Source organism: Aquarana catesbeiana, linkage group LG04, assembly GCF_042186555.1.
Source record: "Aquarana catesbeiana isolate 2022-GZ linkage group LG04, ASM4218655v1, whole genome shotgun sequence".
Classification (NCBI taxonomy): Eukaryota; Metazoa; Chordata; class Amphibia; order Anura; family Ranidae; genus Aquarana; species Aquarana catesbeiana.
Genome location: NC_133327.1, coordinates 682,129,176 through 682,157,134, shown reverse-complemented (window position 1 = coordinate 682,157,134; position 27,959 = coordinate 682,129,176). Strand labels below are relative to the sequence as shown.

At 45.2% G+C, this 27,959-nt stretch overlaps 1 protein-coding gene across 7 annotated transcripts in view; it reads left to right on the top strand.

The window, feature by feature from the left end:
• The window catches only part of MDGA1 (MAM domain containing glycosylphosphatidylinositol anchor 1), a 435,025-nt gene that overhangs the window by 170,290 nt on the left and 236,776 nt on the right, over nt 1-27,959 (top strand). For all 7 annotated transcript variants that reach the window (XM_073628744.1, XM_073628743.1, XM_073628742.1 and 4 more), the window contains exons 2-3: nt 24,507-24,646; nt 26,849-27,023. In XM_073628744.1, the coding sequence (XP_073484845.1) occupies nt 24,507-24,646; nt 26,849-27,023 (315 nt within the window). The remainder of the gene's footprint in view (nt 1-24,506; nt 24,647-26,848; nt 27,024-27,959) is intronic.

Here is a 27,959-nt window from a genome sequence, read left to right as displayed (position 1 = left end):
AGGGCAGGGTTCCAGAAATGCGCCCCCCAACCCACTATTAAGCTCTTCAACACCACAATACATATACTGTATATACGTTGAGGCTTTGAAGTGGTTTATCGGGGTTATGGCTGAAGATATCACCCATAACCTTGGTATCATTTTTGACAGCTGGCGACTGGCTTTCTCATGAGGACTCCCCCTCCCGCCACTTGCCATTGTCTCTCGGGCTTACCATTTACACCGCTTCCCCTGAGGAACGATCCAACGTTGTGGCCGGCTGTACCCAGAGGCGATCAAAGTGTAGTTCATCTTTGATTGCCTCTGTTGCACTGGTGGACCGGAATGACGTCATGACCTCACTTCTGGTCCAGGGTAAAAGTAAAGAAATATTCTTTTTTTTTTTTTTTTCAAGCAAAGGTTTTTTTTTTCTTTGATCTTTGCTTTTTAAAGGTAAAGGAGAGATTTGGGACATTTTTGACCCCAGATCTCTCCATAAAGAGGACCTGTCATCGCTTCTTTTTATTACAAGGGATGTTTGCATTCATTTTAATAGGAATAAAAGTGATTAAAAAAATAAATAAATAAAGGGACAGTGTAAAAATAAAAAGTAAAATAAATAAGAAAAAAAAAGTGTTGAAATCGCTCTATTCCCTCTGTGTTTGTGCGCAGAAGCGAATCCATACGTAAGTAGCGCACACATATGTAAACAGTGTTTTGCACCACACACGTGAGGTATCGCCATTAACGTTACAGTGAGAGCAATAATTCTAGTGCTAGACCTCCTTTGTAACTCTAAACAGGCATCGCCTAAAGCATCACCCATGGACATTTTTAAGCACCATAGATTGTCGCCATTTAATGAGCGTGCAAAATTTTAAAGCGTGACATGTTTGGTATCTATTTACTCAGTGTAACAACATTTTACCAAAATATATTCTGTATTGTTTTTTTTTTTTATTCATTAAAGTGTATTTTTTTTTTCAAATCGTGTTTGTAAAAACCGCTGAGCAATACAATGTGACATTAAAAAAAATGCAACGGTCGACATTTTATTCCCAAGGGTTTCTGCTAAAAAAAAAAAAAAAAAAATGTATAATGTTTGAGAGTTTTAATTAATTTTCTAGCAATAAATACTGATTTAAATTTGTAAACAAAAGGTGCCTGAAAAAGCCCGGTCTTCAAGTGGTTAAACATGCTGTAGAATTGGTGTACCACCCTGTGTCCATTTTTTTGCCTCTCACAGCGCCCAGGGCAACTGTCCCTTCTGCCCACCTTTGTTCCAGCCCCTTCCAGCACTGAATGTATGTAATGGCAAGGGGTAGAAGGGTCTGCTGAAGGGTCCAATGATGCTGGCTTCTGGGAAATTCATTGTTGTTGGGGGGGGGGGGGGATCTATTATTAAAGGAGGGGTCTTATGTTGCTGGGTAGGGTCTTATGTTGCTGGTGTTCAATTGTTGCTGGAAAGGATCTACTGTTGAGGGAGAGGTCTGTTGTTGCTGGCTGCTGGAGGGTCTATTAATGCTGGCTACTGGGGGATCTATTGTTGTTGGGGGATCTATTGTTGCTAGGTGGGGTCTTATGTTGCTGTTGGTCAATTGTAGCTGGGATGGATCTACTGTTGAGGGAGGGGTCTATTGCTGCTGGCTGCTGAAGGGTCTATTATTGCTGGCTACCGGGGATCTATTGTTGTTGGGGAGATTTGTTGTTGAGGGAGTGGTCTATTGTTGCTGAGTGGAGTTCCATGATGCTGGTGCTCAATTGTTGAGGGAGGGGTCTATTGTTGGCTTCTGGAGGGTCTATTAATGCTGGCTGCTGAGCGATCTATTGTTGTCGGGGGGATCTATTGTCGAGAGAAGGGTCTATTATTTCTGGGTTGAGTCTTATCTTGCTGGTGGGCAATTGTTGCTGGAAAAGATCTATTGTTGTTGCGGGGATATATTGTCGAGAGAAAGGTCTATTGTTTCTGGGTGGAGTCTTATGTTGCTGGTGGCCAATTGTTGCTGTGCGGGATCTACTGTTGAGTGAGGGGTCTGTTGCTGCTGGTTGCTTGGGGGTCTATTATTGCTGGCTACTGGGGATCTATTGCTGTTGGGGGGATCTGTTGTTGAGGGAGGGGTCTATTGTTGCTGGGTGGAGTTATATGCTGCTGATGTTCAATTGTTGCTGGGAGGGATCTACTGTTGAGGGAAGGGGTCTATTGTTGCTGGCTGCTAGGGGGTCTATTAATGCTGGCTGCTGAGGGATATATTGTTGTTGGGGTGATCTATTGTCGAGAGAAGGGTCTATTATTTCTGAGTTGAGTCTTATCTTGCTGGTGGCCAATTGTTGCTGGGAGGCAGGGGCGTTGCTAGGGGGTGGCTTTTGGGGCTATAGCCCCGAATCTGAGGCCAATAGCCCCGAGTCTCTGCAGGGGTCCCCAAGGGGAGGGGAGGCTCTCTGGGGACCCTTATGTAAGTGGGGGGGCTCTCTGGGGACCATGATGTAAGGGAGAGGCTCTCTGGGGACCCTGATTTTAAGGCCTAGGCTCTCTAGGGACCCAGATTTAAGGGGGAGGCTCTCTGGGGACCCTAATGTAAGGGGGTCTCTCAGGAAACCCTAATGTAAGTGGGGGGGGGCCCTCTGGGTACCCTGATGGAAGGGAGAGGCTCTCTGGGGACCCTGATGTAAGCAGGGGCTCTCTGGGGATATATAAACACCCACACGTATATTACTGTATATACATGTGTATGCCCGCCCAAGCGTATGACTTTCTTTACTACGCTGCTATGGGCTCTAGCCCCAGATCTTTTGTAGACCTAGCAACGCCCCTGCTGGGAGGGATCTACTGTTGAATGAGGGGGGTCTATTAATGCTGGCTGTTGGGTGCTGATGGGGGTCTATGGTTTCCTGGAGTGGGTCTGTTGTTGCAAGGCAGTATTTCATTGCAATCAGTCTTTAGTTGCTGGGGGGGGGGGGGGGATTGTTATTGTTGGGGGTGTTATTGTTGCAGGGGATCCATTTTACTGCTTTTCTTATTATCTTTACCAATTTCCACACAAATTACGTAGCACCACGAAATGATACTTGGTCCTGTTTTCTCTAAAAGAGGTGGTACTGGGAGATGGTGGGTATGGGATGGAAACAAGGGATAGTGCTCGGAGGTAGGTGGTGGCAGAGACACGGGGTGACTTGGTAAGGAGGAGCACCTGAACCTCTGAGAAAAGAAGTCCTGATTAGAAGGATTAGAGGACCAGAAGACTTCAATAAATTCCAGTAAAAGAGGTGCATTTTATATTCTTTTATGCTGTCTTGTCTCCTAGCCCTGATGAAGGGAGAGTATGGAGCTCGTTACGTGTTGGCTTTTGGCCCTCTTGTCACATTAATGAACTTTTACTGAAGTTTTCTGGCACTCTTATCCTTCTAATCATCAGTGTGCGCAGCCTATGCTTCTAATGATCTTCAGGTGACTCCAGGGACCTTTTGGGACATCTCAGTATTCCCCAAGATTTATCCAGACTGTGCCACTCGCCTTCTCTGGGGTCCAGCATTCCATCAACATTATTTCCAGGACGGTAGAATTCCCGGTTTGTTAGAAGCGTCACACACTGACGGAAACAATCCCTGGATTCTGAAATCTTTATTCCGAGTATAATATATTCAAGACCCATTTAAATCCTGCTTCTTGTTAACCTCTCTACAAAGACCGGCAGGTCGGTAAATTTTTTACCTCCATTGATCAGCTGTGGCCAATCTATAACCAATCGATCGGCAGAGATGGACACAGCGCCTCATACACAAATGTCCCGGAGTTTGGCTTTAATGTCCTCTATATTTCCGCTGAAGCCAGTTAATGAAAAAGACCTTTTAATGCAGAGGCGTCATTTAGGTTTAATGAATGACGGTGTCACCGAGGTGGGGGGAGATCCATGGAGTCGATAAATCCACGATGTTCAGAGATACCAAATTCATTAACCTGCTCACTGCCAGGGGAGGAAAAAAAGACAGGAGATAAATGCTGGGATAGAGCAATGATCAGTCCATCCAAAGCTAATAATTCAGAAATTGACGGATGGCAGAGAGTGGACAGTGCCATTCTATCAGTCAGGGACTCTATTGGTGGCCACCATCCATGTGCTGAGTTCCTGGCTCTGTACACCCGCTGTGCCCATTATGAGGGGTTCCCACCATCCCTGTGCTGAGTTCCTGGGTCTGTACACCTGCTGTGCCCATTATGAGGAGTTCCCACCATTCTTGTGCTGAGTTCCTGGGTCTGTACACCCGCTGTGCCCATTATGAGGGGTTCCCACCATCCTTGTGCTGAGTTCCCGGGTCTGTACACCTGCTGTGCCTATTATGAGGGGTTCCCACCATCCCTGAGATGAGGTCCTGGGTCTGTACACCTGCTGTGCCCATTATGAGGGGTTCCCACCATCCCTGAGATGAGGTCCCGGGTCTGTACACCCGCTGTGCCCATTATGAGGAGTTCCCACCATCCCTGAGTTGAGTTCCTGGGTCTGTACACCTGCTGTGCCCATTATGAGGGGTTCCCACCATCCCTGAGTTGAGTTCCTGGGTCTGTACACCTGCTGTGCCCATTATGAGGGGTTCCCACCATCCCTGAGATGAGGTCCCGGGTCTGTACACCTGCTGTGCCCATTATGAGGGGTTCCCACCATCCCTGTGATGAGGTCCCGGGTCTGTACACCCGCTGTGCCCATTATGAGGGGTTCCCACCATACCTGAGTTGAGTTCCTGGGTCTGTACACCTGCTGTGCCTATTATGAGGGGTTCCCACCATCCCTGAGATGAGGTCCCGGGTCTGTACACCTGCTGTGCCCATTATGAGGGGTTCCCACCATCCCTGAGTTGAGTTCCTGGGTCTGTACACCTGCTGTGCCCATTATGAGGTTTAAAAAAATTAGTTACATCCAAGCACTTAAATCCTTCCCCAAAAAATGTTTTAAGCCCCCCCACCCCCAAATACTGCACATGAACAAGAAAATGTAAATATACCCATCAGAGGGGCTCCTACGTGCAAAAATGTCAATTACAATACGCGTTACATATGACGGCACACGCTGGAGTGAGAGCAATAATTTTCACACCATTATTCACAGTTAATTCTAAAATGGTGACCCTTTAGGGGCTTTTAAAATGTTGCCTATGGGAAATATGGGGTACTGAGGTTTGTCGCCATTTCCTGGGTGCACACAATTTTAAGCTTTGACATGTTGGGTATCTCTTGACTCGGCGTAACCTCGTCTTTTATATTTTATCAGAAAATTGTCTAATATTGGTGTCTTTGATTAACATCCTTGGTGTCAGTGAGAGAAATGGTGCCCCATCATTGGTGTCAGTGAGAGAAATCATTCCCCATCTTTGGTATTAGGGGGGGGAACAGTGCCCCATTGTTAATTCCATAATGTGGTTGTAAAAAAGACTAGTCCATTCAGTTAAAACAACATAGAAAAAAGACACACAAATATAAATCCTCCATATATATGTACAATCCTATATTCACAGTTGATCCAGAGGAAGGCAAAAAAGCCCCAATAAAGAATGATCCAATTTGCTACATCAGAGGAAAAAAATTCCTTCCTGATCCCCCGAGAGGCAATCCGATATTCTCTGGATCAACTTTACCTATAAATATCAGTATCCAGTTATATTATCTACATTTAGGAAATAATCCAGACCTTTCTTAAAACAATCTTGTTCATGTCAGTGGGAGGAATATAGTGCCCCATTGTGGTGTCAGTGAAAGGAATAGTGCCCCATCATTGGTGTCAGTTGAGGAATTATAGCCCATCATCATCTTGAGTGGGAGGAATAGTGCCCCATTGTGGTGTCAGTGAAAGGAATAGTGCCCCATCATTGGTGTCAATGTAAGGAATAGTGCCCCATCTTTGGTATTAGGGTGAGAAACAGTCCACCATTGTTAGTGTCAGTAGGAGAAATAGTGTCCCATCATTGGTGTCAGTGGGAGGAATAGTGCCCCATTATTGAAGTCAGTGGGAGGAATAGTGCCCCATTATTGACGTCAGTAGGAGGAATAGTGCCCCATCATTGGTATCAGTGGAAGGAATAGTGCCTCATCATTGGAATCAATGGGAGGAATAGTGCCCCATCATTTGTGTCAGTGGAAGGAATAATGCCCCATCATAGGCGTCAGTGGAAGAAATAGTGCCCCATAATTGGTGTCAGTGGGAGGAATAGTGCCCCATCCTTGGTGTAAGTGGGAGAAATAGTGCCCCATCATTAATGTCAGTATGAGGAATAGTGCCCCATCATTGGTGTCAATTGGAGGAATAGTGCCCCATCATAGGTATCAGTGGGAGGAATAGTGCCCCATCATTAGAATCAGTGGGAGAGTTAATGCCCCATCATTGGTGTCAGTGGAAGTAATAGTGCCCCTTCATTGGTGTCAGTGGAAGGAATAGGGCTCCATCATTGGTGTCAGTGGAAGGAATAGTGCCCCATCATTGGTGTCAGCAGGAAGAATAGTGCCCCATCATTGGTATCAGTGGGAGGAACTATGCCACGCTTTTGCTAACAGTGGGAGAAATAGTGCCCCAAGAGTCAGATAAAAACAAGCCAAGGACCACATCCCATCCCCGGACCACAGTTTGGAGATCACTACTGTAGGGTGTCTGCTATCAGAAAATACAATATATAATGTTTTGGGGGTTTTAACTAATTTTCAGACTTAAATTACATTGTTAAACTTGCTTCGGCAGCAAACGGGTGAAGTGACAGATCCTGGGAGGGAACGGGAAACATTTGCCACAATCTCTTTCTGTAATATTCTTGGTTGTTACAATGTATCCTCGTTCCCGGAGAGACACATCCTCCTCCTCCTTCCTCTTCTTGGGAGATCTCTCATTGCAGGTAAAGGGCTCCTCTTCTCATTGGATTAGTTCAGAGGGATGTAAATGGGATAAACGGGCGGCCCCGGATGGTAATTGCGCCGGTGGAGCGCGCTTTGTCCCCTATAATGAACTTCTGCCTGTGTACATCATTATTCGAATGTTGTAAATCAATACTCTGTTTAACAGGCAGCTCCCCGAGGAAATTACCTTTCCAAATGGCAGGTGAATATCTGATTGTTCCCTCGTTTGGTCTAAATAAATGTTTGTAGTCATTAACTTATCTTTCTCCTTCTCAGACGCCGTACAAAGCTTCTCATTTTATTCTTTTTTTTATCCACGCCGGAATTTAAAGTGAACCAATCATCAGATATATTTTTCCTTGGAGGTCCATGCATGCTCAATCACAGTCTCTCACAGAGATCACATTGTAGGGATGCCACCTGTTCGGAATTCACCTGGACAGTCTGGGATTTGAATCGTGTCTGGGTTTCGGTTCGCCTGAAACCCAGACACATTATTCAGATTGGACTGTGGCTCCCCACGCTCCACGGGCCTGTGCAGCCTCCCTGTCACACCTGGATAGGAGGGGAGGTGGGGGGCATCAATACTCTCCTTGGGGCACCCAAGTGTTCAGTGGTTCTTCCTTTTGAGTCCCACATAGTGTTTAGTGGTTCTCCTTCTGGGTCCCCCCACAGTGTTCGGTTGTTCTCCTTCCAGGTTCCTGCAATGTTCAGAGGTTCCTCCTAGGTCCCACACAGTGGTTACTGGTTCCCCTTCTGGCCCAGCCCCACAGTGTTCATTGGTTCCTCCTTTTGGGTTCCCACAGTATTTAGTGGTTCCTCCTTCTGGGGGGTCCACCACAGTTTTCAGTGGCTCTCCTTTTGTGCCCCACCACGGAGTTCAGTGGTTCTCCTTCTGGGTCCCCCCACAGTGTTCGGTTGTTCTCCTTCCGGGTTCCTGCAATGTTCAGAGGTTCCTCCTGAGTCCCGCACAGTGGTTACTGGTTCCCCTTCTGGCCCCGCCCCACAGTGTTCATTGTTTCTGTGACGAAAATATAAGCGTAGGACAGTTTTGCCTTAACTAGATGTGGTGTGATCTGTAGAAGTAGTGTAATTGTAGATGTAGTTTAATTCTGGGTTATTAAAAATATAGTATTCTATGTCAGTCATGCACATATGTTCTTTCATTAGCATTTGAAAAGGACAGAGACAGTTTTTTCTAGGATCGAAGTGACACCTAGATGCCAATAAAAGTTCCCATTAGAGTAAACATAGATTGCCACCTTCCTGAGGCTCAAAGAAAACAGCTAGTCATCTTGGCCACACGGATCTGCAGGGGGCATTCACAAGGCTCCGGACAGTCTGTAAGCTTTGATTAATATCAAGAGATCTAAGGAACCTATTTTATCTCTCATAAAAGCTAAAATATTAACGGCAGAGAGATGAAAATAATTCCTTTTGATCGTACACCTGATGGGTTACGTGTACATGTGACTCTGTATGTTTAGCAGAGGTGGAATCCTAGAGAACCACACAAAACCGTTATATGGCGCCTGATTGCGGCAGGCAGGCAGTGATTGGTACTGTTGCGATCGGCATGATGCGCTGGTATCGGAAATCCTATCCATGACCCAGCAATCAGCGCCATTCTGGGCCAATTTGACTCTGGTCATTTCAGAACACAAAACCTTTGTGGGCTGAGACAGGAACACCCCCCCAGGGTTGATTGGCCAAGGGCTAAAGTCCAGCCCGCATCCATATTCCAATAAATTGGGTAGCCTGAGATATGGACATGGTTCTTCCACGAAGCCAGTTCGAAACTGGGGAGTTCCCACATGTTCCAGTATGCTTCTACTAACAAATAGACTTGGGTAAAGTTTATTTCTGTTTTTATCCCTTTTTATTTTCATAGCAAATTGCCAATTGTGTGTCTTTCTGCATTCTTTGTATCTTTTTTCGTAACTCCTTTTTCTTTGTATATCTTTTATGCACTGCCCACTTTCGGGATATTAAATGATAAAATTAATAAGTGACTTCTGTGTACTAAGCTAGGACTCATATCTCTGGAGAGGTTGTTGTATTTTAGTGCCTAAGTACTCGGTTTAAGTTACGTACCAATCGGTATGCAATTGCACTGTGTGTTGGCAGATTGCATGCAGATTGTAAGCTAACAGATCTTCCAGACAGAGATCTGTGTGTGTGTGGTGGCTCAGCAGACCAGTCTGCGGACAAACTGTTGGGTGGTGGCAGGCTATCGTTTATTGTGTGTCTGGTGTGTGGGTGTGGGGACAGTGGGAAGAGTGATTAACACCGGGGTTCAAGCTTGCAGGATAGCTGGAGGAATCCTAGAAGTGTGTAGTAATTGCTAGACTGCTCCCCAACCCTTAGAGTGCACCAGATTGTATGTAAGATTTGTATCTGCCTGTGTGTGGTCAGCTAGCTGGATTGGAGTGGAGTCTCCCTCTAGTGGTGGCCAAAGGTAGTGTAGGCTGTGAAAGTACCGCAGCCAGTCTTACATGCGCAGTATAAGTTCCCCCTTATTCCCTTAGTTCCTCATATACCCCAGTCACGGAACGCACGTCGCGGTTAGTTAGTCACCGTGGGCGTGCAAATTCGTGACAGGTTCCTCCTTTTGGGTTCCCACAGTATTTAGTTGTTCCTCCTTCTGGATTCACCACAGTTTTCAGTGGCTCTCCTTTTGTGCCCTACCACGGAGTTCAGTGGTTCCTCCTTCTGGGTCCCCCACAGTGTTCAGCATACCTCCCAACCATCCCGGATTTGCCGGGACTCTGCCGGGATTTGATGTAAGTCCTGGCATCCCCAGCGAATCAAGGCTTTGTCCCGCAGTGGAGCCCAGGGCCGGAACAAGTTCAGGCACTTTGCTCCAGTGGCTTGCCCGCACGCATGCACCAGTAATACTTGCCCTGTGGCTTGTGCGGGGTGGGGTCCCGCACGCTGCAAGCATAGTTGTGTATATGTGAAAGGCACATATATGGTATGTATATGTGTGTGTATGTGAATAATGTACTGCAATGTCATTGACCAAATATGGTCATGTTCGTATTTACTCAATGATGTCACCTGGGGGACCCAGACCCCTCATTAAGGTTTAGCTGCAGGGCCCAGGAGCTGTTATTCATGGCGAGTGAGTGACCTGATCAGACATGATGGCAGTTTTTTTCTTTTGGTGGGTTGCCAGGCGTGATCAGTGAGAAGAATGTCCCTTACATAATAGGGACAAATAGGCAGTGGTAGCAATACACAGGCAGCAAATGGGCATTTGTGGCAATACGTGGTCAACAAATAGGCATGGATGGCAATAAATGTGGAGAAATAAGGATGTGGTGGCAATGGGGTAACCGATGGGCAGTAGTGGCAATTGAAGAGTAACCAATAGGAAAGAATGAAAAGACAAAATGGTTCTTTGGAAACTACCTGTTCAACTTGGAGTCCCTGAGCTTTAGAGACCTCACACAATACTTGATTTCAGAAGGAAATATGTGGGCAACACACAGGTAATAGCAGAGATACAGTACATGGGCAATATACTTGCAACTGTGACTAAAGGCGAGCAAGAAAGGTGGGCAATTGTGGCAATTTATAAGCAATAAAAGGGCAATAGTAGCAACAGATGAGCACCAAATGGAAAAAGGTACCAATACAAGAGTAAAAAATAGACAATGGTGGCAATACATGGGGGAAAATAAGAAGGAGGTGGCAAAGGAAGAGTAACCAATGGGCAATAATGGCAAAGGAAGAGTAACCAATGGGCAATAATGGCAATAGAAGAGTAACCAATGGGAAAGAAAATATACATATACTATAAAAATACAGGAGTAAGACATATGCAATGGTGGCAATACTTGGCCAACAAATGGGCATTAGTGGCAATACATTGGGAAAAATAAGAAGGTGGTGGCAATAGAAGAGTAACCAATGGTAAAGAATGGCAAGATGAGATAGTTCTTTGTAAAATACGTTTCCAACTAGAAGTCCCTGAGCTGTAGAGACCCCACACCATACTTGATTTCAGAAGGGTCCATGCAGATCTTTGTGTTCCTCTGAAAATAAAAACCAGCTCTTCATGGGTTAATGTGGGATTCAATCTCAGAATTTATGTTTTATATGATACATAAAGTCACACGTTTCCTATATCTGGTAACACTTCTTGTCACCTTACCTAAACGCAGCTGCTAATTTGTGAAGCTAAATGCGCTAATTGCCACTTTTTATGGCTTAATTTTCAACACTAATGAGGAGAGGGGGGGGGCAGAGATATAGCGCGAATTGTAGCCGCTAACTAACCCTTTCTGGACGGATAAAGATTTGGAAGCATTTTTAAAGAGGTAATAAAAAAGAATTGAACTTTCATTAGATTTTTTTTTTTTTTAACTGAGCTGTTGCTTTCAAATGCCAAGAAGGTGAACCACCAACAATGAGATGTACAACTTGAGTTCATAATCACCGACAGGATGAAAAAGCTTGCAAGTAGTTGGTGGATTTGTGATGTTTACTGAGTAGGGGTATTCAGTAGTATTTACGCTATTTGTTCTACAAAGTACATTCATTGTGGGAGAATGCCGGCAGAGTTGACTGTTACTCGGGTATATCGTCTCCAGGTCAGATGTTCTTTATTCATAAGAATAGCATGTATCCGGCAAAATACTGTATTAGAAGTCAGACGTTTGTGGCATCAAAGCTTACATGACCGTGTCATCTCTGAGCCAGCATCTCAGTCAGATGGTACCCCTGAATGATGCCTAAACAAAGATGGCACTGTCCTTCAGGAGAAAAAAAGCAGATGAAGGTATTGTCAGGGGGAGTCCTGTGGTCTCTGTAAAAGCTAATAAATACCTAGAAGTGTCACACTGACATATTACTTTTAATACTGCACTTACCATGAAAAAAACAGTATAATAACTGTATCTGATAACATCTTCTACTGTAACTACAATGGAGGTCAGGGACTGGACTATGCTGTCTGGCACATTTGAATCGTAAGACTGACTCAACGATGTGACAAATATGTTGGAGGACAAGAGACAAGATAGTTTACATAATTGTTATTCAGTTTTGTGCTCTGCTTTTGTTGCCAGCGGTTTAGACATTAATGGCTGTGTGTTGAGTTATTTTGAGGGGACAGCAAATTTACACTGTTATACAAGCTGTACACTCACTACTTTACATTGTAGACAAGTGTCATTTCTTCAGTGTTGTCACATGAAAAGATAGAAGAAAAGATTTACAAATATGTGAGGGGTGTACTCACTTTTGTGAGATACTGTATATATCTATTGAGCTTCTGGGAACTTTGTTGAAATTATTCCTGATCCTTTGCGTCCCTTACTACTGAATTCCGGCACTCTGTGTCCCTTTAAGCCACAGCCGGTATTCAGGGCGATGAAAATCACACCCAACCACTTTTTCTCAGCTGCGGGGGGCCCAACTTATGATCCTGCACACAGGCCCACTGCTTTCAGAAAATGCCCCTGACCTGAGATCATCATTGCGCATCCATTCCATATGCTTGTATGTGACATCCCATACATCACATACATCCCATACATCCCATACATCCCATACGTCACATACATCCCATACATCCCATACATCACATACATCCCATACATCCCATACATCCCATACATTACATACATCCCATACATCCCATACATCACATACATCCCATACATCCCATACATCTCATACATCACATACATCCCATACATCCCATACATCACATACATCACATACATCCCATACATCCCATACATCCCATACATCACATACATCCCATACATCCCTTACAAACACATGGGCTGGGTGCGAGAGGTGGATCAGCGGGGATGAGTGTGCCAGGACAGGTAGATGTGTTTCATCTCTGCTTCCTTTCATCACTCTGCATATCACACATATCATAGATGAGAAGAGGTTACGGCGGTGGGGAAAATGAGCAGGAGGGGTTCAGAGGTGGGACAGATGAGCAGGAGAGTACAGTGGTGGAAGAGATGAGAAGGGGGTTCAGTGCAGATGAGCAGGGGGGGGTACAGTGGTGGGGCAGATGTGCAGAGGGGTGCAGAGGAGAAAGGAGGTACATCGGTGGAACACATGAGCAGGGGGTTACAGTGGTGGGGCAGAAGATCAGGGGGCACAGCAGTGGGACAGATGTGCAAGAGTTACAATGGTGGGGCAGATGAGAAAGGTGGTTACAGTGGTGGGGCACATGAGCAGATAAGTTCAGTGTTAGGACAGATGAAAAGATGGTTCAGCGGTGAGACAGAAGAGCATAGGGGTACAGTGGTGGGGCACATGAGCAGCGGGTTACAGTGGTGGGACAGAAGAGCAAGGTGCTACAGAGGTGGTGCAGGTGTGCAGGGGGTTACAGTGGTGGGGCAGATGAGAAAGGTGGTACATTGGTGGGGCAGATGAGCGGGGTGGTACAGTGGTGGGGCAGATGAGCAGGGGCAGATGAGCAGGGGGTTACAGTGGTGGGGCAGGTGTGCGGAGGGGTTACAGTGGAGGGGAAGATGAGCAGGGTGGTACAGTGGTGGGGCAGATGATCAGGGGGTTACAGTGGTGGGGCAGATGAGCAGGGGGTTACAGTGGTGGGGCAGATGAGCTGGGGGTTACAGTGGTGGGGCAGATGAGCGGGGGGGGGGGGGCAGTGATCTGAGGTGTGAAGTTGCATGAATTGGGGCTGATCTGAGGCGTGAAAGTGCAGGATATAAGTTTCTCACTACTAAAGTAGTTTACAGCATTTACTTTGTAAAAAATCCTTTTCGTGATTGAGAGTGTGAAGTTGACATTTTTTTGTTATAAAATCGGCACGCTCAATTTATTTGAAAACATTTTTCGGCACACTCTGCTCAGAAGGTTGCCTCCCCCTGTCCTAGACTGAACCTTTATTGTCGGTGTGCATGGGACTGAGCTTGTGTGACCGGCAGCCTCTGTACTAACAAGGGAGGACCCAGGAATATTCTGAGCGACCCCTTTGGTGGTGAGCGATACATTATTGTTTCTTTATTTATCTCAGTTAAACAAATGAGCCATAATAGGTTGGATATTTAGGGTCCCTGGAACTTCCGAGACACTGAGATGCTGATTTAGCAGGAGGTAGCCTCTGATTTCGGGACATTTTGGCAAAGCATTGAGACATTTTCTCTGACAACAATGGTTTGCTCGGCCTCTTTGCTGCTGTACACCGTAATTCTTCCCTACTTATATATTTAAAAGTATTTCTGAATTATATGCGCTCTGTAGCTTGCGGTCCCCGTTGTTGACACAGCGGCGTCTTTTGCAGCCCTGCGAGTGCCGTTTGTTACTAATTGCTGTTTGGAGTGAGATTTGGAGCCTCATGCCCGCCAGTTGCAGTAATTAGACAGGTTTTAATGATCTCCTTTGCAGTCAGGCCAAGATTTACGCACTTTACACCATGTCAGGTCTACCGCGCAGTCAAGTGTGGAGAGCTTATCTGATGCTGGCCTCCTATTGCCTGCACTGACAGTTTAGAATATTGTGGGGCTCACGGCTTAATGCACAGCTGGGAAGCCTAGGAAATGCTTTTTTGGAGGGTATATAAAGATATAAACAGACTGTGAAAGCATTTTTCATTTTTTGTGCATAGCATAAAGAGGGTGACAACCATACCTGGGAATCTTTGGAACCCTGTGATCCCAAGATTCTGCAAGGGAACAATAGTGCAAGGGGCATGTCAAAAGAAGATTTTAGGGTAGTGACATTTTTTGCAGGGGGGCTATGGTCCACAAAACATACCCACACACACAAACACACACGTGGCACTATAATGTTGCAAAACACAGGCAGATGTGGCAATATGTGGGCATTGGGCAACACACAGGTAATAGCGGAGATACAGTACATGAGCAGCATACTTGCAATTGTGTGTAAAGGTGAGCAAGAAACAGTGAACTGTGGCAATACTTGGGAAGCAAACAGGCAATTATGATGATGTGGCAGCAGAAAATGGGCAATTGTGGCAATTTAAGAGCAACAAATGGGCAATAAAGGCAAAAGATGAGCAACAAATGGGAAATGATGGCAATACAAAAGTAACATGTAGGCTATGGTGGCAATACATGGTCAACAAATGGGCGTTGGTGGCAATACTTGGAGAAAAATAAGGTGATAATGGCAAAGGAAGAGTAGCCAATGGCCAATATTGGCAATAGAAGAGTAATCAATGAGGAATAAAGGCAATACAAGAATAACCAATAAGCAGTAATAACAAATGAAAATAATGGCAACACAAGAATAGGCAATAATGGCAAAGCAAGAAAAAACAATGGCAATAATGGCAAAACAAGAGTAATCAATGGGCAATAATGTGCAACATACTGGCAATTTTGACTAAAGGTGAGCAAGACGCATCTAACTATAGCAATACATGGGCAGCAAAGTAACAATTATGATGATATGGGGGCAGAAAATGGGCAATTGTGGCAATTTACAGTAAGAGCAACAAATGGGCAATAGTAGCAACAGATGAGCAGATGGGAAATGATAGCAATACAAGAATAACACATAGGCAATAGTGGCAATACACAGTCAACAAATGGGCATTGGTGGCAAGGCGCGAGTTAAAAAAAGAACGTGGTGGCAATGGAAGAGTAACCAATGGGCAATATTAGCAATAGAAGAGTAACCAATGGGAAAGAGTTACTGATGAGAAAGAGAGGCAATACAAGAGCAATTGATGAGAAATAAAGGCAATACAAGAATAAACAATAAGCAATAATGGCAATGCAATGGAAAAACAATGGAAATAATGGCAGTCCGAGAGTAATCAATGGGCGATAATATGCAACATACTGGCAATTGTGACTAAATGTGAGCAAGAAGCATCTAACTATAACAATACATGGGCAGCCAATTGGCAATTATGATGATATGGAGGAAGAAAATGGACAATTGTAGCAATTTAAGAGCAACAAATGGGTAATAGTAGCAACAGATGAGCAGATGGGAATTGGTAGCAATACAAGAGTAACAAATAGGCAATGGTTGCAATACATGGTTAACAAATGGGCAATGGAAGAGTAACCAATAGACAATAATGGCAAAAGAAGAGTAACCAATGGGAGAAAATGACAATGCAGGTGTTACTGATGGGGAAGAATGGCAATACAAGAGCAATCAATGAGAAATGATGGCAATACAAGAATAACCAATAGGCAATAATGGTGATACAAGAATAACAAATGGGCAATGATGGTGATACAAGAATAACAAATGGGCAATGGAATGGGGGCAATGCATGGGGAAAAATGGGCATTGGTGGCTGGCAATAAAAGAGTAATTTGTGGACAGTGGTGCCAATGCACAAGAAACAAAGAGATAGTAGTGGCAATAAACGATCAACAAATGGCGGAAATACACAGGCAACAGTTGGCCATTGGTGGCAATGTTGCATCTCCAACCCCCTTATTTATACGCACATACTCCAGTTTTAGATGGCCTCCAGCACCCCCCTCTAGAATAGTAACTCTGGCATAGCTAATGTTTAAATGAAATAGCTTGCAGGTTAGACCTGGCAACCCAGTGCCTCCCTGGTTAACCCAGATGCCCCATGGTCATCGTATTGGTTACATTAAAGTCACCAGCACTGTCCAGAATCTGCATCCCTTATCACCACCCCACCTCCTGCCTGTCTTTTGGACTAATTATAATATTGACTTTGTGACCCCCCACACCCTGAGCCCCCCCTCTCTATGTCCAAGCCCACCACTCCTTCCTCAACATCCCACCCATTTTCTTGCTGATCAGCCACTCCCACTGTCAGCCTGATGCCAACTTTGTAAGACACTCAGGAACTGCGGATGGGAATTTGGCGTTGCGCCTCTCTCCACTGCCGCTTACTCATTTCAACAGTTGGAAAAAGGGAGTGAATCCGTTCTGCCACCTTTTTAAATGACTTTTGATTTAACAAATATTTTTGCTGCCAGAGATAGAAAAAAAAAAAATTAAACACATCTACATCAAAAAGTAAAGTAAAACAACATTGATGGAGCGGAGCTTCAGGTCAGACGAGGGTTTGATAATGAGCAGTTTAGTGACAGATGTGTATCTCTGGGTACAGACGTGTGAGGGAGAGTGGGGGGGGGGGGTATGTACGCGGCTCGGATAATAATAACGCGGCCTGTTTATATAATACAAACTGCAGCTCTAACTGGCAGGATGAAAGGGCTCGATCCCCAGGCACCGGCTCCCCTGACTGTCAGGCGGGATGCTGTGTGAGTGATGCTTCGTCTAGCGATGTTTCACCGCCATGAATTATTAACATGTATTTCCAGTGTCTGCCGCGTCTTCCCCACCTGGGCTCCCTGCTTGATGTGTGCAGAAATAGTCAACATTGACCCAATATATTTATTACCTCTACTGGGGCAAAGGACATAGACCTATCAAAGGACCGACATGGGGTTCATACCTGTAATGGTAGTATTCAGTACCATAGAAATGTAGAATAAAACCAAGGAGTTCATTGAGTCTGCTCCTGTTTTGATTTTTTTTTAAACCTTTTTGAGTATAGATCTATGTTTCCTCCAAGTATATTTACATAGTAGGTGAGGTCGAAAAAAAAGACACAAGTCTATCAAGTCCATCCTATATGTGTGATTATATGTCAGTATTACATTGTATATCCCTGTATGTTGTGGTCGTTCAGGTGCTTATCTAATAGTTTTTTGAAACTATCGTAGCCCCCCTGCTGAGACCACCGCCTGCGGAAGGGAATTCCACATCTTTGCCGCTCCTACAGTAAAAAACGCTCTACGTAGTTTAAGGTTAAACCTCTTTTCTTCTAATTTTCGTGGCCACATGTCTTGTCAAACTCCCTTCCGCAAAAAAGTTTTATCCCTATTGTGGGGTCACCAATATGGTAGGGGTAAATCCACTTACTGTTGGCTGACGCCCTACCAGGGTTGGGACAAGGGGTGGGCAGGAGGGAAAGCTGCCTGGGGCATGGTCTAGCAAGGCGGCAGAGAATGGACACAGGACAGTAAATCCATTCTAGGTATGCATTAACAGTAGGTGAGGGGGTGCAGTTCTTCATCCTTGCCCTGGGCGCTAGACAGACCTGTCCCGGTCTGTTCCAAGCGTCAACTACACTTTTGGCAAAATACTTGCTTCTAAGGTTAGTATTGAACTTTCCTCCTGCTGGTTGGAGGTCACCCTTTCACGTGTTCTTGATCTAGGCTTCATATTGAAAATCCTGCCCTCCCAAACCTTATTTACACCAGTAGAGAATTTCTAACAAGGGGGGGCCCTGATGGGACTCTGATGTAGGGGGAGGGCGCTAGACAGACCTGTCCTGGTCTGTTCCAAGCGTCAACTACACTTTTGGCAAAATACTACCTTCTAAGGTTAGTATTGAACGTTCCTCCTGCTGGTTGAGGTCACACGTCCACGTGATCTAGGCTTCATATTGAAAATCTTGCCCTCCCAAAAACCTATTCATACCAGTAGACACTATCTAACAAGGGGGGCCCTGATGGGACTCTGATGTAGGGGGAGGGCGCTAGACAGACCTGTCCTGGTCTGTTCCAAGCGTCAACTACACTTTTGGCAAAATACTACCTTCTAAGGTTAGTAATGAACGTTTCTCCTGCTGGTTGGAGGTCACACGTCTACGTGTTCCTGATGTAGGCTTCATATTGAAAATCCTGCCCTCCCAAACCTTATTTATACCAGTAGACAATTTCTAACAAGGGGGGCTCTGATGGGACTCTGATGTAAGGGGAGACTTCTAAGATGGGACTCTGATGTAAGTAGTTGGACTCTGATAGGGACCTTAACATTCAAATTCACTTCAAGTCCCTGATGGCTACTCTGATGTAAGCAGGGGGAGCTCCTAAAATGGACTCTGGTGTAAGAGTTGGACTTTGATGGGGGGGGACTTTGAATGGGGACACATGATGCAAGGAGGACTCTGATGAGGACAAATCATGCAAGGGGAGCGCTGATAGAGACCGTTGATCAAAGGGGGCACTCTGATGGGGGGACGCCTGATGTAAGAGAGGAGTCTGATAGGGACAACCGATGTAGGGGGGTACAGGTTCTGTTTAATCATCCTAATCTAATGACAGCCTAATGCATATTAGTCTTCCCTATTCACTCCCGCACTACCTGTCAGATGTTATTATTACCAGGTTGTGATTTGTGGTGCAGAAGTGAATGGGGAAACCTGGTTCCCTGCATCTCTGCCACACTGTTGACATTATGCCTATTGACTTTTTATACTGCACCCCCAGATCAGATCTGGGAGTGCAGAGCCAGAGATCTCCATTATGTGATAAAAATAAGATTCAGTGGGAGGAAAATATTACCAAAAGTATTGGGACACCCGCCTTTACACCCACATGAACTTTAATGACCTCCCAGTCTTAGTCCATGTGGGTTCAATATTGAGTTGGCCCACCCTTTGCAGCTATAACAGCTTCAACTCTTCTGGGAAGGCCGTCCACAAGGTTTAGGAGGGTGTCTATGGGAATGTTTGACCATTCTTCCAGAAGAACATTTGCGCGCTCAGGCACTGATGTTGGATGAGAAGGCCTGGCTTGCAGTGTGAGCTCTAATACATCCCAAAGGTGTTCTGTCGGCTTGAAGTCAGGACTCTGTGCAGGCCAGTCAAGTTCCTCCACCCCAAACTTGCTCATCCATGTCTTTATGGACCTTGCTTTGTGCACTGGTGCGCAGCAATGTTGGAACAGGAAGGGGCCATCCCCAAACTGTTCCCACAAAGTTGGGAGCATGAAATTTTCCAAAATGTCTTAAGAGTTCACTTCACTGGAACTAAGGGGCCAAGCCCAACCCCTGAAAAACAACCCCCCACCATAATCCCCCCTTCACCAAATGATTTGGACCAGTGTACAAAGCAAAGTCCATAAAGACATGGATGAGCGAGGGTGGAGGAACTTGACTGGCCTGCACAGAGTCCTGACTTCAAGCCGATAGAACACCTTTGGGATGAATTAGAGCAGAGACTGTGAGCTATTCCTTCTCGTCCAACATCAGTGCCTGACCTCACAAATGCTCTTCTGGAAGAATGGTCAAACATTCCCATAGACACCCTCCTAAACCTTGTGGACGGCCTTCCCAGAAGAGTTGAAGCTGTTATAGCTGCAAAGGGCGGAGCCAACTCAATATTGAGCCCTACGGACTAAGACTGGGATGTCATTAAAGTTCATGTGCGTGTAAAGGCAGGTGTCCCAATACTTTTGGTGATATAGATGTATTTTAACTTCAGGCCTAAATTAATGATTTTTCTTAAACGTGTGGAGTAAAAAGCAAGTACAGCCAGAGATCGTGACCCCCCCCCCCCCTCCACTCTATCAATTCAGAGAACACTTAGCATTTATTGAACGAATGAAAAGCGTTCTCTGAGTGGTGCTTGTGCTAAGCAAGTGACCTCCTGTGTTCAGTAAGCAGCAGGGCAGCAACTTTGCATAGGTGCCAGAAGCTAGTGGAGATGTAGTAGCAGTGCCAAGTACAATGATTTCTAGCTTCCACGAGGATCCCACAGATATGGAATATACTGTACATACTTCGATTGGTCCAATCTGCAACAATGTAACTAATCTAAAAAAAACATCTGTACCTGGAATTCACACTAACGATTGGCTGTGCTGATTTATAGCCCATGTCTGGTTTTCTTGATCTCCCAACAAACGGAACAATGTAACCCACAGACCTTGAGAACTTTGTAAAAAAAAAACTACAGAAGTAATTTTATTAAAAGTAACATCTCTCTGCGCCGCGCAGGCCGGAGGTTAAGTGATTCCCTTTGTTGGCTGAACACTCCGGTAGTACAATGTCCCATTAGATCCGTCTTCTCCTCCTCACAATCGCCCCTAATTGTGGCACTTTCAGCGCGGTTTCTATCATTTCCCCAGGAAAAGCTCGGAGCGGTTACATCAATTCTCCCATTATAATATCAGAGGGAGATTGAATCAATGGAAAGCGATAGAGCCATCTCAGGACCACTTTGTGTCGCGCCGCCTGAAGCAAGGACCGGGGACACGCCTCGTCATTAGGGCCAGGAAATAGTTCTATTTAGTTCTATCCCTTTTATATAGAGGAAATCGATGACACCTGATGGAGAAGGTGGTTAGCCGTAATTACCAAGCTCATCGGAAATTAACGCCTTTGTGATCAGAAGGAGCGGACCTCTGTATTTCCCCCTCCCGAGTTTCGTCTCCGCAGAGTCGCTACGTTGTAATTGACAACGTTTTAAGGCACTGAAGTTGCATCCGAGTTTATCAGAAAGTCTCACATACAATAACAATTAAAATGAATGTGTATCTAAGGCTCGTTTCACACTGGTGCGACTTGGGATCTGATTTGTGAGACCTTTAAGTCACAGGAGATGTGAAATTCAATGTATTTCTTTGAGAGCCGTTCCTACTGACACTACAGAAGTCACTGAAGTGGGGGAAGATGGTAGTTGCGCTGTGATGAAGGGGGGGGGGGGGGGGGGGAGCTACAAAGATGACTAAAGTGGCAAAGTGAACTAAAAAAGCAGAAACGGGCCAATGCATGAATAGATCCTACATGCTAAAAGAACATGGTGGGGATGCAATGCAGTGCAACGTAGCTGATCAACATGACATGTTGCGGGCAGACAAAGCCTAATATATAAAGGTGATCGTGAAACAGTGACTGCTTGAATATAGCAAAACAAAAATGCATATACCAACACAAATAGGATGAATAATGACACAATGCAAAAAAAAATAAATATATATATATATATATATATATATATATATATATATAATGCAAGAAAAATATATGTGGGCTAGTGCCCCATTAGCAAAAACGTGCCAGATCCTGGTGAACTACAAGTGACAAATCCCTAGGACAAACATGAATATTAGTTCTATCATCCAGTCCAAAAAGCAAAAACACGTGATGAGAAACACAAAACAAGTCCAATCGTGAAGGGAGGGGGGATCTTCAGTGAGGACACCTCCGTGTTTGCAAGCCATTTACCTTACAGCTGTAAGGTGTACAGCCTGTGTTGCAAATGACCCGCAGGTGTAGACGTTCCGTGTATACAGGCAGTGACAATGATGAGCATGCCAAGTGAAATATAAAAAATAAAAAGTATACAGCATGTAAAATAACTCTGCAACGACCACAGTGGAGGGGGGGCAAGACACACACAGGGGGAAGTTGCACTCACTTTCATGAAGTGAGTGTGGGCATCAATCCACGAGCGCAGAGCTCGTATGCCTCCAGGAGTGTCACCAATCTGGAATCTGTCCCCGTGCCTGGAAACTGGAATATGTCCCCGTGCCTCTCTCCTCAGTGTTCGTCAGGTAGAGTAGTGATGTACAGTGTGAGGGGGAAAGAGACGCACATAGCGTGATCCCATATAAAAGGTATATTTATTTAATAAAACAAGTCCAATCAACTTACATTTAAAACAATGCTGCAGTGTGTAGTAACTACGAGCGCCGAGCTTGTCTCCTGTTGTTTGTCTATGGCAGCGTCCCGTGCTCCAATCCTAATGCATATCGTCACGTCACGTGACTTCTTCAGAGGAAGCGCAGGAGTTTCCACTTTCACAGAAGTCACTGAGACATCAGAAAAGGTTCCTACACTACTGTGGTCCGACTTTGGTATAGAGAATGTAAAGTCAGATATAGAATTGGGCTAAACAACCCCTCCCCGGTTCGGTTCGCGCCAGAACATCGCAAAAGTTCCGACCCGAACCACAAACCCTATAAACCACTAAACCATTTTCCATGGACGTCTCCTGGTTTCAGTGGTTATACCAGAATGATGCCTGCTCCTGCATGTATCATCCCGGTATGTATATGTATATGTAAGTATATGTATTTCAGCCAGCGATTCTCTTTCATGCAGAAGTGATCCAAGTGGCTAATTGGCCACTCTATCACTTCTGCGGGTGGCGGAAGGGGGTCCCGCTTCCCTCCCGCCACAGCCTTTCCTGGGTTCTACTGTCCCATGTTGGGGTGTTGCAGCAAAGGCTACCCTGAACAGAGAGAGAGGAACTGACATCGTTCCCCTCTCTCTATAACTCAGGAAACCGGGAGCGACAAGTTATGTATGGCATTTGTATTTAGCCCCCTTTACTCTGATACCCCTAACTAAAATCTAGTGGAACCAATTGCCTTCAGAAGTCACCTAATTAGTAAATAGAGTCCACCTGTGTGTAATTTAATCTCAGTATAAATACAGCTGTTCTGTGAAGCCCTCAGGTTTGTTAGAGAGCCTTAGTGAACAAACAGCATCACAAATTCCAAGGAACACGCCAGACAGGTCAGGGATAAAGTTGTGGAGAAGTATAAAGCAGGGTTAAGTTATAAATAAATATCCCAAGCTTTGAACACGGAGCTCTGTTTAATCCATCATCGGAACATGGAAAGAGTATGGCACAACTGCAAACCTACCAAGACATGGCCGTCCACCTAAACTGACTGGCCAGGCAAGGAGAGCATTCATCAGAGAAGAGCCAAGAGGTCCATGGTAACTCTGGAGGAGCTGCAGAGATCCACAGCTCAGGTGGGAGAATCTTTCCACAGGACAACTATTATGCCCTGTACACACGATCGGACATTCCGACAACAAAATCCATCGTTTTTTTCTCCAACGGATGTTGGCTCAAACTTGTCTTGCATACACACGGTCACACAAAGTTGCTCGGAAATTCCGAATGTCAAGAACGCGGTGACGTACAACACGTACGACGAGCCGAGAAAAATGAAATTCAATAGCCAGTGCTGCTCTTCTGCTTGATTCCGAGCATGCGTGGCACTTTGTGCGTCGGATTTGTGTACACACAATCGGAATTTCCGACAACGGATTTTTGTTGTCGGAAAATTTTATAGCAAGCTCTCAAACTTTGTGTGTCGGAAATTCCTATGGAAAATGTGTGATGGAGCCTACACACGGTCGGAATTTCCGACAACAAGGTCCTATCACACATTTTCCACCGGAAAATCCTATTGTGTGTACAGGGCATACGTCGTGCACTCCACAAATCTGGTCTTTAAGATAAGAGAAGAGTGACAAGAAAAAAGCCATTGTTGAAAGAAAGCCATAAGAAGTCCCATTTGCAGTTTGTGAGAATCCATGTGGGGGACACAACAAATATGTGAAAGAAGGCGCTCTGGTCAGATGAGACATCAGAAATGTGAACACCAGACAATAGGGTTCACGGTTCGGGTCTGAACTTTTGCGATGTTCTGGTGTGAACCGAACCGGGGGGAGAGGATTTGTGGCCAAATTCTAGATCTGACTTTACATTCTCTAGACCAAATTCGGACTCTATTTACTAATTAGGTGACTTCTGAAGGCAATTGGTTCCACTAGATTTTAGTTAGGGGTATCGGAGTAAAGGGGGCTGAATACAAATGCCCCCCCACACTTTTCACATATTTATTTGTAAAAAAAAAAATTGAAAACCATTTATCATTTTCCTTCCACTTCACAATTATGAGCCACTTTGTGTTGGTCTATCACATAAAATCCCAATAAAGTACATTTAAGTTTTTGAATACATGACAAAATGTGGAAAATTTCAAGGGGTATGAATATATTTTCAAGGCACTGTATGGTATGGGATGTGGCTCCCCTGGTACTGGGGCCCCAGTTGTAGGACATGGACTGATCTCCTTCTCTCCTGTCTTGGCAGCTCCGGCTCAGGCTCAGATTATCCATGGCAGTCAGGCCTGTGTGGACACTACTGACAATATGAATGAACGGGTCTACACCATCCGAGAGGGCGACACGCTGGTGCTGCAGTGCCTGGTTAATGGACATCCCCGGCCGCAGGTATCGTGCTACATTGTTTTTAATCTTATGTATTATTATTAGACATTCCATAGGAAATACATTGCAAAGTCTTTGTGTGCCGCCATTTTGTTTGCCGCCATTATCAACTGCCAATTCAGAGTGGATCTAAGTGAAGGAAAAATGGTCATGTGATCTCTCCTCTACCGTCTGATGGGCTTCTTGCTGGATCAGGAGTTTCCGTGCCTCCTTTGCAGCTCTGTGGTCCTTGGTTCAGAGTTCTGCCCACAAGGACTTTACAGCTCCATTCATACTTGTGCGACTTAAAAATTGTGCGATTTCCATTGCGACTTTACCAAGTGACCAGGTGGGACTTTGATGCAACTTTGAAGCTATTTTGATGCGACATTGGATTAGTGCGACTTGTGCAAAATGAAAAAATGTGTTTGGTTTCTTTCTAACTAATTCCAGATTTTCAAAATTATTGGAATTCGAATCAGTCGAAAATTGATTGACCGATTTGATTTGTGTGAAGAATAGCTGGTTGTTAAGGAGTGGGCCAGGAAGCTGGCAGCCGCATCCTTAACAACCGAGGACTCATCAGCTGTTAGTGGGCTTCCCCACTGACAGCTGAATGAAAAAAAAAAAAGAATGCCGGCTATGAAAAAAAAAAATTAAAAAAAAAACGGCGTGGGGTCTCCCCCCCAATTAATACCAGGTCCTTATCCGAGCATGCAGCCCAGAAGGTCAGAAAAATGGGGGAAAGAGCAAGCAACCCCACACCGAACCATACCAGGTCACATGCCCTCAACATGGGGGAGTCCTTTGAGGACAAGGGCCACTGTCCAGGGTTGTGGGGGTCTGTGAGCAGAGGGGCTAATCCGAATCTGGAAGCCCCCTTTAACAAGGGGGCCCCCAAATTCCACCCCCCCCCCCGTGAATGAGTATGGGGTACATAGTACTCCTACACATTCACCAATAAAGTGTAAGAAATGAGTAAAGAGAGTACGCCAGTATTTGACAATTCCTTTATTTAAAAAAATTTAAAAAAAACAATGTCCTCCGATTTAGATCCAGCATCAATAACGCCGCCCGCCGGACCGGGAAAAGAAAAAAAAAAACCTCCGGCCCTAATGAAGGCTCCCGCCATCTGCCTGCTTGGCCTTCTGACAACTCTTAAATACCTAAGGGGTGGGGCCACCCGGTGACATCACAGGCTGGCAACGTCCCTTTGTGACACCCCCAACCTAGCATGCCCTCTGTTAATGACGTCAAAAGGGAGCGGGCCCCCCCCGGGATTCCCCAGATTCCTTCCAGATTCTGATAAGCCCTCTGCCCGCAGACCCCCATAACCACCATCCAGGGTTGTCGGGAAGAGGCCCTTGTTCCCATTAACATGTTGAAGGCATGTGGTCTGGGAAGGGGGCGGGTGCTCGCTTGTCCCCCACCTTTCCTGACCTGACGGACTGCATGCAAGGATTTTGGGGGGACCCCCACGCTTTTTTTTTTTTTTTTACGTTTTAGCGTGGGGTTCCCCTTAAAATCCATACAAGACCCGAAGGGCCTGGTATGCATTGGGGGGAACCCCACTCCTTTTTTTTTTCATTGTCGGCATTCAAGTCACACAGAAGTCGCACCCAAATTGCATCTTTATTGTCATGTGACTTTTGAGGGTTTACATTGAGGTCTATGGACCTCAAGTTGCATGAAAGTTGGACCAAAGTAGTGCAGGAATTACTTTGAAGTCACTATGACTTGAAGTTGCACAGATATAAACAATACTCCTAGGAAAACATGGAGTGCAACTTGTCATGTGACTTTGGGATCCAAAGTCACATGACAAGTCGCACAAGTGTGAGTGGGGCCTACATGGTATACCCGTGTTTCTTGGATATTCATTCTTTTCTACTACCTTCCACAACCTCAGAATGTTTTAATCGGTTCACTGGCTTCTGACAAACCTGGCTCCAGAGTGTGACTGGTTGGACAATAGAATGTAAGCTCCTCTGGTGCAGAAACCAAAGTGACTGGCTCAGTGTTCTCTGTACAGCACTGCGATATATGGCAGAGCTATATAAATGTATAATAATAATGTGTGGTGGTGGGGGACATTAGAGTGTAAGCTGCTCTGGTGCAGAGACTGATGTGAACATTCTGTATTTTGGTGCTGTACGAATGCACAAAAAAGAAATATATTTCATATACAATTAATTTAATGTAGAGCTCTTTCTCTTCGTTTTCCAGGTGCGGTGGACAAAAACAGCAGGCAGCGCCTCAGAAAAGTTCCAGGAGACCTCCATCTACAATGAGACCCTGCGCATAGAGAAGGTTCAGAGGATGCAGGGTGGCCGATACTATTGTAAAGCCGACAATGGGGTTGGGGTCCCGGCCATCAAGTCCATTCGAGTAGATGTGCAGTGTAAGTCATTTTAAAGGCAGCCCAGAAATTCCCACAGTTCTATTGTGTGGCTAGATCTCCCGGAACCTCGTCAGGTCCCAGCGTGGTGGGCGGCTTGTCCTGTAGAGCAAAGGAAAGGGGGGAATGTCAGACTTGGTTGACTCCAAAACCACTATTCTCCATGTGAGAGACCTTCATGTCTATAGACTACTAGATACTCTAATCTTATGGTACTTTACAAGGGGTGAAGAGAATAAAATGATTAGTGCCAGTCTGGTCACTTAGGATAAATGGATGCCATGGCAATTAAAGCTATTGGGCAACCATGCCATCCAAGTTTGATAAAGTGGCTCAATGTCTAAATATGAACCAATTGGAAGGCCCACCAGTCAAGCCAATTTAATTCTTGTTGTAGCGTCTCCCTAGCCTCCACCATGCTGGAATTTTCTCTGGTAGCTCAGTCATATTGGTCCCCACCATGTTGGGGTAATCTCTGGTAGCTTAGCCATATTGGTCACCACCAGATTAGGCTATAATGTAAACTTTATTTATTAGAAAAGATTGGGATTTTGAATTCCATGTTCTAATTCCATGAATTCTCCAGTTGCCAGGGTGTTTAGGATGTGGATGGAATACCTAAATGGTGTAGACGTGTATAGCTTCTCAATCATCCATGATGGTTCCTTTGCTCTCTCAGTTCACGCTAGTTGCTCCTCATGTTGGGTCCCGAAAATGTTCACCGTTAAAGCACTAACGGCCCGTTTCTGCTTTAACAATTCACATTTAGAACTATGGGGTGAATGGAGCGGACTGTGGCCTTGTCATACTAACATCTACTCTTCACATGGACTTGGTAACACGAAGCTCCTGATGGTGACATCTCAGAGGGCTTTGTGCTGCTGCTTTGTAAAAGGCTGATCTTCCACCATTGTTGTCAAGAGCAATGCCGACCAGGAA